Source organism: Microcaecilia unicolor, chromosome 3 (genome assembly GCF_901765095.1).
Source record: "Microcaecilia unicolor chromosome 3, aMicUni1.1, whole genome shotgun sequence".
Classification (NCBI taxonomy): Eukaryota; Metazoa; Chordata; class Amphibia; order Gymnophiona; family Siphonopidae; genus Microcaecilia; species Microcaecilia unicolor.
This window is the reverse complement of record NC_044033.1, coordinates 296,069,652-296,082,957: the sequence shown is the minus strand read 5'-3', so window position 1 is coordinate 296,082,957 and position 13,306 is coordinate 296,069,652. Positions and strand designations below refer to the sequence as shown.

The following is a 13,306-nucleotide window of genomic DNA, read 5'->3' as shown; positions in this document are numbered from 1 at the left end:
TCCGTCTCTCAAGCTCTGGTCCCGCCCTCATTTCCTGTTAGAGCGGGACCAGAGCTTGAGAGATGGAAGGCTGAAGGAGGCGCGCCGAGCCAGCAGCACGCTTTTCGCTACTACTGCTGACGCCGCCTTAACTCCGACAAGGGAAGACTTTTAAATTTCGTGCTCGGAGGGATGGAGGCCGGGCGGGCTGGTGCCGGGTGGGAGGGAGGAAGGCCTGGTGCCTGCTGCTGAGTGGGAGGGAGAGAGGGATGCAGGCAGGCCTGGTGCTGGGTGGGAGTGCTGGGTGGGTGGGAGGCCTGGTGCTCGGTGGGTGGCCTGGTGCTGGGTGGGTGGCCTGGTGCTTGGTGCTGGGTGGGAGTGCTGGTTGGGTGGGAGGCCTGGTGCTGGGTGGCCACCTGGTGCTCGGTGGCCTGGTACCGGGTGGGTGGGTGGCCTGGTGCTGGGTGGGAGGGAGGCTTGGTGCTGGATGGGTGGGAGGCTGGCCTGGTGCCTGGTGCTGGGTGGGAGTGCTGGGTGGTTGGGAGGCCTGGTGCTGGGTGGGAGGCCTGCCGCTGGGAGGGAGGGTGGGCAGGGGGGAGAGGAGGGTGGCTGGACATGGTTGGATGGAGGGGAGGGCAGGGAGGAGAAAAACTGCACATGGATGGAGGGCAAGAAATGAAGAAGAAAGGAGGAAAGTAAAGAAATAAATGGAAAGGAAGCCTGGAAACGGAGTTAAGAGAACAGGACCAATATGGATAGAAAAACAAAATCACCAGACAACAAAGGTAGAAAAAATCATTTTATTTTTATTTTAGTGTTTGGAATATGTCCAATTTACATCTGCTGTCTTATTTTGCACTGGGTATACTGGAACTGTAACAGCTTAAAGAAATGATTTATAATGAAAAAAATCATGTTATTTTTTTCTCCTATACTAGTATAATATTTTCAATGATGTCTGTTTATATGCACCATGGCTGGTGTAAGGGGTGTGGCCATCATAGGGGTGGAGTCATGTGGTGACCCCGCCCATAATGAGTTAAATTGCCCTGTTGGCACTTTGCGATAAATAATTAGATTTTGGATTGCTGTTTGGGCACTCGGTCTCTGAAAGGTTCGCCATCACTGGCCTATACAATGGCTCTGCATATTTATGCCATATATAGATATAGCTCTTTGTAAGCTCTTAGATTGTAAGCTCTTTGAGCAGGGACTGTCTTTCTTCTATGTTTGTACAGCGCTGCGTATGCCTTGTAGCGCTATAGAAATGCTAAATAGTAGTAGTAGTAGTAGTAGTAATATAGACATAGATAGATATTTTTTTGCAGGGGGCTTAGGAAGCTGTGCCGCTGGACGTGGGGGGGGGGGGGGGAAGACTATGGATAAAAGTTTGCTCTGAACTCCATAGGTGGTTAAAACGGCCCTAATCAGAAGCATAGCTAGAGGGCAATTTTAGGGTGGGCTAATGAGGCTGGGTGAGCATGTGTTTCCTCTCCACTCCCCAAACAAATTTTAAAAAGTACCTATCTTGGCTGCTTCACAGCCCACTGACCTCAGTCACATAACAGCAGCAGTCAGCACCAATGAACCGAGCATGTGTGAGACTTGAGCATGCCCAAGCTTTGCTGCTGACTGCCATGGTTTTCTAATAGAGGTTGGCAGACTGTGGATGTCTTCAACTGATGGAGCTTGAGGATCCTGTCAGCTACATGAATAGTGCATCTGCTGCTTGGCTGCGCTGGCCTGAAGCAAAAGTGGATGAACTGAAGCCCTCCCAGGCCCACCCATAGCTATGCCCTTGGCTCTCATCACTATGGTTGCCAAATTTTGAAAGAAAACCCATCACCTGTCCTTCTCATTCTCTATTCCTTCTTTGTTCCCACCAAAAACTGTACCGAGAGCAGCAGTGCAGGCTTCAGCTCTTATGGGTCACATTGAGGTCTAGGGACAGTGAGGGAAGTATAAGAGATTGCACTCTTCAGCCCCCATTGAGCCACAGACCCCCAACACACATATGCTTCCCCTATACAGTATTAAAACCAAATACATTCTGCATCCATAGAAACCCCTGCCCCAACAATGGGTGCAGAGCAGAGCTAGGATGTTTCCCCATTAAAAAAAAATTTAAATAAATCACTATACAAAGACATTTCTGGTTCTAGTGTAATCTCACTAACAGCAACATAAAGGCATTATTGTGAAGTAATGCAAAACTCTACAAAAAAAACCCAAAAATGTCACTCAGGACATAGGGCAAATCTACCATACCAGCACTAACTTCCAAAACAAGGACCCTACCTGTGAAAAGGCAGTGCCCTAAATATTCAATAGGCCTTAGAACATCAATACATCTTTTGGGAAAACTGAACAAGCCAAATTACTACAGATTGCTACATTGAAAATTCATGTTAAATCCAGCTAAAGAAATGTTAAAAAAATATTTTGTTGAAGTTCTGGGGCTTCCCTCAGAAGCTTTTCCCCCTTTGACCAGAGTGATATACATTTCTGGTGCTGGAGATCCTAATTTACAACCTCCTCAGACCGATTTAAATTTAACACAGTTTTTGGAGAGTTCAATGGAAGTTATCACGGAAAGGACAACATTGCTAGTTTCTTTTGCATTAGAATTGGACCGAAATAATATATTTAGACTTTTTTTTCGCCATATCTCCACACCTTTTCTTGGCTCAAAAATTCAAGTTTTTCCTGATCTCTCCCGAGAGACACAAAAAAGAAGAAAAGAATTTCTATTACTGAAAGCAAGGGTCCTCCAATTGGGTGGGACCTTTATACTTAAATTTCCTTGTAAATGTTATATTTCTTTAGAATCCACTAATTATATTTTTTTTGAACCAGGAAAACTTATGGAATTTATAGTTAGTAAAGAGTAATGTGTTGTTAGCTTTGATTGTACGTTATATTGGCTGCCCCGATTTGAATTCTTACCCTTCCTGGTGTAAATAGGCTGAGATAGAATACTGTTTCAGCCCTGTTAATTTTTAAAGTACCTAGTTCTTAGATCATTCAATGTGGACTAACATAATTGATATTTTGCCTGATTGTTTATTTCAAATATAATGTATATTTCTTTAATTCCAATTTATGCTTTCTACATAAATGTAAGGAAAATTCAATAAAAAAATAAAATAAAAAAAAAGAAAATTCATGTTAAGACTACCTGGCCTTGGCCACATACATAGAACACAGACACCAAATGCAGAAAAAGTGACCAGAAACTAGAAATAGAGATAATATAAGAAATTAAACTGAAACCTCAAGAAAGCCAGACCTTGCATGTAGTAGTACTAGTAGTAGAACACCAGAGAAATAGAAAGAGATGCAACATATAATGATGGCAGATGTCATGAATGGTGTTGGGGGTACAACTAGAGCAACTGCCCTTGTCCCCCATGCCAGAGAGGGCTCAAGCTTGTCTGAAGCTGAAGAAGGCACTGCATGGTAGTGGGCTTTGGGGTCACCTCCCAGATTTCTGTCCTGGACTCCAGCCATGTCTAACACCAGGTCTGGCAGATGTATATTCCAAAATCTGACATATTCTAAGCATGAACTAGAAAATAAAATTAAAATTTCTCTCTTCTGTTTTCTGGTCCCTCTGGTTTTCTAATCATGTTTGTACCAGTCTCTGGTTTCTGCTTTCCTTTCTCTTCTCTTGCCAAGGTCTCCTGTCCATTTGAGATTTCTTCTCCCTCTGTTTATTTATTTTATTTTTGTTACATTTGTACCCCACGCTTTCCCACTCATGGCAGGCTCAATGCGGCAGGCAATGGAGGATTAAGTGACTTGCCTAGAGTCACGAGCCCTTTCCTCCTCCCCCCTCCCCCCCCCCGCCGACTCCATGTTAAGCATCTCTCCTCTCTGCTATTTTCTCCTGTTCAGCATCACTTCTCTCTCTGTTCTTATCCCTCCCGTTGTCTAGCATCACCACCCTTATTATCCTATGCCCCTCTCATGTGCCTTCTGTGTTCCTATTAACCCCAATTCCAGCATCTCCCCCTCTGTGTCCATATGCCCCTATGTCCAGTATTGTTCCTCTGTCTCCCCCTATGTTCAGCTTCGTCCCCTCTTTTTACTTCCTCCTGCAACCCCCACCTGAAGCCAGCATCTTTCCCATTCTCTTCCCTCCCACCTCTCAAGTGCATCTCTCTTTCTCTCTTCCTACCCACTCCCCTTGAGACCAGCATCTCTCCCTCCATTCCTCCTCTTCCTGATCCCCCAGGGTCAGCATTTCTCCCTCCTTGCTGTCCACTCCCCAAGGCCAACCTCTCTCTTCTTTTCTTCCCTTCCTCATTCCTGTTTCATCCCTTCCCTGGGGCCAGGTTCTCTCCTCTCTTCCTTTACTCCTGTTCCAGCTCTCTTCCTTTCTTCCCTCCATATCTTGTAGTCAGCTATCACTCTTTTCCCTCCCCCTCATTCTAGTATATCTCCCTCCTTTTTCTATAGCATCATCCCCCATCTTGTTCCTTCCTCCCTGGGACAAGCATCTCTCATCCTTTCCTTCTCTCCACCCATCCCTAGTGATATGCCATCTCTATCCCCCCCCATCCACCCCCCAGGGCCAGCATCTTGTCCTCTCTCTTCCCTCCCTACTAGTCCCCCCTTCCCTGGGGCCAGCATCTCTCCTATCTTCTTTCACTCCTGTTCCAACTGTCTTCCTTTCTTCCCTCCATCTCTTGTAGTCTATCACTTTCTCCCCTCTCCCTCATGCCAGCATATCTCCCTCCTTTTCCTATAGCATCTCCCCCATACACACACTCCTGTTCCTCTCTCCCTAGGACCAGCCTCTCTCTTCCTTTCTTCCCTTCTTTCCTAGTGATCTTCTTCCCCCCCCCCCTTGTCCACCCCCCCCCCCAAGGCCAGCATCTCTGTCTCTCTTCCATCCCTTCTGGTCCACTCCTAGGGCCAGTCTCTCTCCTCCATTCCCTGTGGTCCACCATCTCTTACTCTGCCCCCCTCATTTCATTCTCTCCTCCCCTCTGCCCTTGCAGCTGTTTCCCCCCTCCCCCAGGTAGGCATCTCTCCCCCTCTGTTCCCTCTATTCCCTTCAGTCTGTCCTCTGTCTTTCCTTACCTCCCCCCTTCAAGGGATAGAATCCCTCCTTCCCTCTATCCACTGCAAGACAGTATCTCTCTCTCTCTCCCTCCCCCCCTTCATGGCCAGCATCGCTCTTCCCTCTAGCCCCTGTGGTTTGCCATCTCTCACTCTCTCCCCCCCCCCCCCCCCAGCCATCATCTCTTCCCCTCTGTTCCATCCATCTGTCCCCTGTGGTCTGCCATCTCTCTTCCTCTACTTCATGCCCCCTCCCCGAGACAGCATCCCCAGGGGCCAGCATCTTTTCCCCTCTCATCCATCCATCCCCTGTGGTCTGTGATCTGTCTCTCTTTTCTTTTCCCTCCCTCTTCTCCCCCCCTTATTGATCTAACATATCTCCCCTCTTCTTTCCATTCCCCATTTTTGCATTCTTCCCTCCCCCTTCCTCTTTCCCTCCCTCCATGGGTCCATCAAATTTGCCTTTACTGTCAGGGGGGTGCCTGCAGTGGCAACAATTAATAGGCTGCCTCTGGCCAGCCCCATGGCCTTTCCTATGCTGTGTCCTGCCCTCTCTGCCTCAACTTCCTGTTTCTGTTTGGATGGGATGGAACAGAGGAAAGGTCCTGGGGCTGGCCAGAGGCAGCCCATGTTAGTCACTCTCGGGGCCAGTGATCCCTTGGAAATAAAGGGACGTTTGAATGACTGACAGATGCTGAACCAGTGGTGGAGGGGAGGTGGGAGAACAGCTGCTGGGCCTATGTGTAGGGAGTGGGGGGAGGTAGTCTAGGGTGTGATCAGCGGCTGGCAGAAAAATGGCTCATACATTGGCCTATGTTCTCTCCTGCTGGCCGCCAGCCTCCCATATTTGAAAAATCAGTCAAGCTGACCAAAAACCAGCTAGTTGGTAACACTGTCATCACATTGTTTGTATTGGATTGAAATTTTGCAAACCTTCCTATTTTTCTGTCCACATGGTTCCATGAAAATAAACTGTTTTTCACCACCAGATCTCTCAAAAACAAAAATTACTCAGAATGATCTAGCAATATATTGTGCCATTTTCACCCTTGTACAGTTACATTCTTCTGTCTAAAAAATATAATTCAAAATATATTAAAGAATGAGTTTGTTTCACCAATCTACGCAACATAGTTTACAATTTCACATGAAATAATTATAGAAATATTTAAAAAGTAAATACCCCCCTTAAAAAAGTCTTGATTGCATAAGTTCTGCCATATTCCTCCCCTCGTGCTGCTCACAATCATCTTACAACATATCAATATACTCAACTGGACCCTCCTACTAAAGTGCCTCTTCAGCACTCACCGCTGTTATTTATTGAGGCAGATGGTTGTGGATTATAAACTTCATTTTACAGCTTTATGGAGAGCTCTAGCTTCACATTGCCATCCAACTGGGTGAATGTTACTTGCCCTCAGTTTTATTCTTTTTTTTTTTGTATCTATATTGCAATATAAGAGAATACAACATCTGCACAAAATCAATTATGGACCAAACTGGGACACTCCAACTAAGACAACATCAATAAATGCAGAATCCGCCCCCCCCCCCCTTTCCCAAATGCTCTAATTATAAAAAGGGAATAAAGAAATGGAACAGCCTGTACAACCACTCCCCAACCACCCCCCCTTCCCCCTTTGCTTTCAACAGCTGATCCAGGCGAGTCCATTCATCTGCTGAATGTTGACATGAATGTCTCTGTGCATCTGTAAGGTCCTCCATTTCAGCCAAAATCCGTGGCCGTAGAATCCAATCACTAAAAGCAGGTACAGCGGCTTGTTTCCAAAAGGCTGAAATCACACCCTTAGCATTCAAGAGGCACATCCAGAGCAATCTACGCTGCCATTTCTGACCACCTAGGAGTCTTGTGAATAGCAAGTCCAAAATCTGTAGTGATGCACTGAATACATCATTCCAGAAATGTTGCACCTGAACACAAGTCCACCATATATGGAAAAAGGTTCCCCACTCCCTCCCACAGCACCAACATAAATCTGTTCTGCTGGATGGCTACATCACCTTCAGCCTAGCAGGAGGGGGTCAAATACCAGCGAGTGGCACTGGCAACCTTATATGCAGTTTCTTTAATTAAACCCAGAGGCTTTTTGAACTTTTCTAAATACCCTTTTTCACTCAGTTATCGATAATGTCTCCCCCAAATCCCATTCCCAAAGAGACAAACTTGTAGAACAAACTCTTTCTCTCTCAAAAATTTATAAAGAATGGACAATTGCTGTTGAACTTCCCCAAAGCAAACCATACAAGAACAGCCAGATGCCACAGCCACCCCCCCCCCCCCCAATTTACCTTCTTTCTTAATTTTCCAAATGCTGGTGGCGGCAGCTATTTCAATACGCTGCCCTGCCGCCAGCACCGGCCTCTTCTCTACTGTGGCTGCCTCTGACAAAACAGGAAGTTACATCAGAGAGGTGGCCGGAGTAAAGAGAAGAGGCAGGTGCCGGTGGTAGGGCAGTGTATTGGAATTGATGCTGCCATCAGCTTTTGAAACATGGAAGAAAGAGGGAGGTGCTGCTCCCTGAAGAGTGCCACCCAAATATTACCATGTAATATTGGTGGGAACTGCTCTGCCCTCCAGCTCTAGGAAAGGCACTCCAGACAAAAAAACAAAATATTCCTCTGAAGACTTAGAAGTTGCTGGCGAGGAACCAGGATGGAGAGTCTGAAATAAAAAGAGAAGATGGGGGAGAACATTCATTTCGATAGTTGATATGCGACCCCACCAGGATAGTCAGCCCCCTTTCCATCTAGACATGACTGGAGCTGATGCCACATAAATCCATAGTGATTTCTGAAAAGAAATTTTCAGAAACTTACCCAAACCCTAGTACTATCCCAATTTGATTATTATAATACAGTGTATGCAGGATTCAAGGACAGGGTCATAAAGAAACTACAAACTGCCCAAAACACTGCCGCAAGACTTGTATGTAATGTCTCAAGCTTTAACAAGGCATCACCACTTCTTTACTCATTATATTGGCTTCCGATCAAAGCCAGGGCAGCCTTCAAAGTAAGTGTCTTTGCATTCCAAATTATCTATGGTATGGCCCTGTCCCCTGACTATATGCTCCCTTTGATTGACCTCCCTACGCGTAATTCTATCCCTGGATCCAGAGAATTCCTAATGCTCCATCATCCTAACTTTAAAAAGATTGCTGAAAGACATAATAAGGAATTCTCATAATAAATTCCACATGAGAATTAAACCCCGCAAAAAAGTCAACCATTAGAAGTAGGTGGGTGCCAGGGACAATGCCTCTCATGCTTAACCTTTTGCCAAGAACTGTCCTGGCTGCTTGTGCGCTGTTGCTGCAGGGAGGTCGATCCTGAAGGCAAATTAGCACACCCAAGATCTGCACAGTCTCGTATGCTAAACATTTCTATAAATGTTCTCACACATTGAGTATGTTTTGTAGATCAGTGAAGCAAACTCCAGTTTTAATGTGTTGTACAGTACTGTATGTTACTTCCTTCAATACGTCATGTAGGTTTTTTTTTTCTTTTTTAAATTATTTAGTATAGTGTTATCGGGGAAGGCAATGGCAAAACCATTCTGTTAATAGGTCTGCCAAGAACCTGTCACACAAGTGCCAGGCCCCATACGTTGTTTGTGACTCAGTATGTGTGTATAGGGTGCTGCCTTTACCTGTTGTGTACTTTTATAACTATGACTTTCTCAGAAGTGTCTGAAGCAGTGTGTAAGTGTGTGTTGGGAGGGGGGGTTATGGGGCAGGAAAGGAGAGGGATCTTTTAGATACTACGCTTATGTGCTGTCTCTTCTCCCCTTCAGCCTGCAGTGTGCTTTACCTGAACTCCGTGGAGACAGAATCACTGACTGGCCCTCAGGCCATCTCCAAAGCTACAAACACCACACTGCAGTGCACCCCCCGGCCCAATGCTGGAGTTGTGCACTTCAAGGTATCCACGCAGGGCATCACCCTGACAGACAACCAGAGGAAGTAAGCAAGCTTGATCCACTACCATAGCCACTACAGGAGTGCTTTATTAACAGCGTAATGTAGCATGATGCAAGAATCTTTGCTATTGCTTCTCATTTAGGTTCTCTCAGGAAAGCACCATGCACATGCTATATTATGGCACTCAACAGGCTGTAGCAGTGCTTCTCAACTTTTAGCTGATGACCCTATTTGAGCACTTGAAAATTAATTTGACCTCAGCTGATTACCAAAGTAAATGAGTGTTCTGGAGGGGATTCACACTCCCTCCAAAATGCTGGAGGAAAAAAAATCAAACAGCTTACATCATTGTTTCTTATACTATTAGGATTTGTAATATGCTGCTCTAGTCAATCACTTCTGGACCTCTCCCACCACCAGCTCCAGTCTGTCTCAGCACCTTCAGCTATTTTCTGTCTCACAAGCCTGAGCTTCCCTGTCCAGATGTTTAAGAAACACCTACATTACTCACCAGCTGGAAGCAGCAGAATCTAATGAGTGCCTGTGCTGTAACACTTACCCATGGTATTCTTCAGGGTCATTGTGTTTCACCATTAAGTCTGTGTTAACACCCTGCTCCAACCCTTCTCTGTGCTCTTACCCACTTGATGCAGAAAGTGTTACACTGCAATGCTATAATAAGCATCAGCGCAAGCGCACAGTATGATGGCATGAAAATTACTACAACAAAGAAATGCAGTTGCGATCAGAAAAAAACAGTGCACACCATTGCTGTAAAATGGAGCCATTTGCTGCATTGAGAATAAATATCTCCATTCCTGGTGCTTTAAACCCTTCCCCTTCCCAGAATCCCCCTGACACTTCAGATTTCTCCACTCAACCCCATAGAATCTGTCCGTGGTAGCCCAAGTGGGCCCCACTGGACTGTTCCCCCTCTAACCCCATAATGGTCAGTGGTGCCCAAGTGACTCTTTCCCTGAACCCACAAAAAAATATGCTGGAGGCACAAGTGGACCTCCCCCCCACAATACCCCGTCTCCCACCACAAGCCCACCTCCAGAGTTGGGAGGCAGGAGTGATGCTCATTTACTCCTCCTTCTGTGCCACCATCTTGGAAAATGGTGGCACATGACCCCAATGCACTACTAAGGATTGGGTGCCACAATTTTCAAAGGTAGCCCAGAGGCAAGAATAAGTGAGCATACCTCCTGGTGGACTTGGGGAGTTCTGGAGATAGTGCGCTTGGGCCCCCAGGACACTTTTTGTGGGGATGGGAGGTACAAGGGAGCTACTTTGATCACCAGGAAACTCATTGGGGAAGGGGGTGGCAAAGACCAGGGACTGTTTGGGCTACCAGCCAGGGTTGAAGCAACCCGATAAGTGATGTACACATAACAGGGGGTGCTGACATTTTAGGGTGCCAACAGCTGCTATGATTACTCATAGCTTTTGTGCTGGCCTGAAGAATGGTAGGTTAGGCATTGTATCACAGGGTCCAGGCTGATCCTCCTCCACTTCTTGCTGCTGCCACTGTGCTTCCAGGCCCACGGTAGTGAATGAAGCACCAGGAAGCCTTTTAACCTATGTGCACATACAGGCCTTGATGTTCTCACCCCTCTGAGGTGCTGCAAACACATCAGAGGGGGTGGGCCTTCATGTGAACATAGGTTTAAAGGCTCACTGGTGTCCCTTTCATTGCTACCATGGAACTGGAGGTATAGCAGCAGGAGGGAGGGAGGGAGGGAGGTTTAAGGTGAAATACTGCAATGGTGGGGGGGGGGGGGGGGGGGGAGAGAGAAGGGGTAATGCTGGACAGATGGATAGGAGGGAAAAGAATAGGGGCAATGCTGAACCAGGAGGAGGGGAAAGAGAGGGTGATGCTGGACAGGTGGGTGGGAAGACAGAGAAGAGACAATGCAAATTTGGTGGAAGGGGAGGAAAAAGAATAGCAGATCTGCCAAAGGGGCCAACCCACTGAGAGATTTAAGGCCCATCCCCAGTCCACCCCACTCTGCTGTCAGCTCTGCCCCAGCACAGCTGATTCGTGGCCAGTGGCAGCAGGAAATACCGTCATAAAGCAGCATGAGATGGTGCTTTATGAAGGCACTTCATGCTGCTGATGGATGATGCGGCCACTCAGCAGGAGATCCCAGCTTCTTGGCAGGAGATAACTTGCAAAAGTGGGGGTCTCCTGCTGAAAGTGGGAGACTTGGCAGGTCTGGAAGAGGGAGAAGCTGGAATGGTGGGGGGGGGGGGGGGAATTCACCTCAGATGATTCCTTTGCTTCTGTACTACATCTGTCCTCCAACCCTAAGCTGTTGTAAAGGTTGTTTTTTTTTTATACTGGTAAAAATTCCCTATTTGTCCATTTGCATGCTTTCTGCACTATCCTTTAGTGCAGTGGTTTTACTGGAGATTTTCCCATGCTAGAAAACTTTCCACATTGGGAATAAGACTAGTGTGGGAAAATCTCAAGTACACACACCTATCTAGCAACAGTCCCTGAGCTGTAGTACTGCACTCATTATGAAGGAGTACGAGCAAACTGATTCTACTCTTCTATACAGCTTTGCACCTCCTGTGCATGAAGGGGCCCACCCTGCATGCATTCTAACTCCTGCATGGGAAAGGACCTGACCTGCAATCCCTGCATAGCACCCATGCCAGAGGGGGTTGGAGGGGGGGGGGGGGTGGAAGTATGAGGTTCTGAACCACATGATCTACACAACTGCAGCATAAATTGTAAACATGACACTGCAAGCACAAATTACAACCCTAATATCCTGCCAAAAATAGTCCAAATGCAAGCCCATACCCTTTTTCAGGTCATCTCCTTTACTCTCTCTGAAGGACCAAAAACTCCATCTTAAAATGTCTAATATAGTTTGGCAGCCTCCTCCTCTGTTGGAAACGGGTCATCTCTTGCTGCTGCAGGACCAGCTTCACGGTAAGAGCTATAAGATTCAGCAATTCTTATTGCATAACTGGTCCCACAGCAGTAGATAACACTTTATTAATGCATCTCTGTCCATGTTCTGCATGTGTGACTGAGGTGAAGGATTTTCTCAGTGTTTAGTTCAGTGGTCTTCATTCATTTTTAAGCTGGGGCCATTTTGGATTCTAATGAGCTGAAGGAGAGGCACCAAATATCTTCCCATGCAGGGCCACGACACTGTGCACCAGTGTGTGTCAATGACATCCATCCCCACCAGCCCACCTTCAGACTTCATTTGGGGTGGGGGGGTATCCTCAAGGGTGTGAGCATTTCCAAATGCAGTGGTGTTCCTAGGGGGCGGACACCCGGGGCGGTGCCCCGCCCCCCTGGGTGCAGCGCCCCGCCCCCCTGGGTGCAGCGCCCCCCCCCCCCCCGATGCAACGCGGCACCCCCCCCCCGGCAAAAGACACCCCCCCGCGAAAGAGTCCCCCCTGGGTGCATGCCGCTGGGGGGGGGGGGTGCCGCAGCGCGCGCCTGCTGCGAGTTTACTAACTTTGCTTGTTCGCTGCAGCTCCCTCTGCCCCGGAACAGGAAGTAACCTGTTCCGGGGCAGAGGGAGCTGCAGTGAACGAGAGAAGTTAGCGAACTCTCGCAGCAGGCGCGCGCCGCGGCACCCCCCAGCGGCGTGCACCCGGAGCGGACCGCCCCCACCTTGGTACGCCACTGTCCAAATGCATTCTCTTTTGTCTATTGATAAATGCCTTGTCCTTCAAGTATGTGGCTCTTTTTCCCAACCACTTTCCTCTTTCTGTCCTGCACCAAATAGAGTAACAGAAAAAACGACAACAACAAAAAACCTAGAAAGAAAATTGACCCCTGGGCCTTGCATTGAAGACCACTGGTTTAGTTCCTGTGTGATGATCTGTAGCAGTCCATCTTGTTCTAGTTTCTCAACAGTAGCTGTATAGGGTATAATATTTTGTCTTGCCCTACATTCTAAGACAAGGAAAGTAACTGATATAAGAAAGTTGAAGAACTAGAGGACATTAATTGAGGTTGCAGTGGGGCCGATTCAAGAATAACATCAGGAAGTACTTTTTTACTGAGAGGATGGTAGATACTGGGAATGCCCTCCTGCGGGAGGTGTTGGAGATGAAAGCAGTAATAGAATTCAAAAATGTATGGGTTAAACACAAAGGAATCCTGTATGGAAAGAGAATGGAACCGAACGTAGCAGTGTTTAGATGGCAACTCCAGTAACAGAGAAGCAAAGCCACTGCCAGGCAGACTTCTACGTTGTGCCCTGATCATGGCTGGACAGATTTGGATGGGCTGTACTGGGGCTTCAGTAGATGGAGAATAAGGCCACTGCTGGGCAGAC

General features: G+C 47.2%; 1 protein-coding gene across 3 annotated transcripts in view; it reads left to right on the top strand.

Annotated features, from left to right (window-relative positions):
* TNS2 (tensin 2) overlaps positions 1–13,306 on the top strand; it is a 336,420-nt gene that overhangs the window by 306,026 nt on the left and 17,088 nt on the right. For all 3 annotated transcript variants that reach the window (XM_030198195.1, XM_030198196.1, XM_030198194.1), the window contains exon 26: positions 8,864–9,032. In XM_030198195.1, the coding sequence (XP_030054055.1) occupies positions 8,864–9,032 (169 nt within the window). The remainder of the gene's footprint in view (positions 1–8,863; positions 9,033–13,306) is intronic.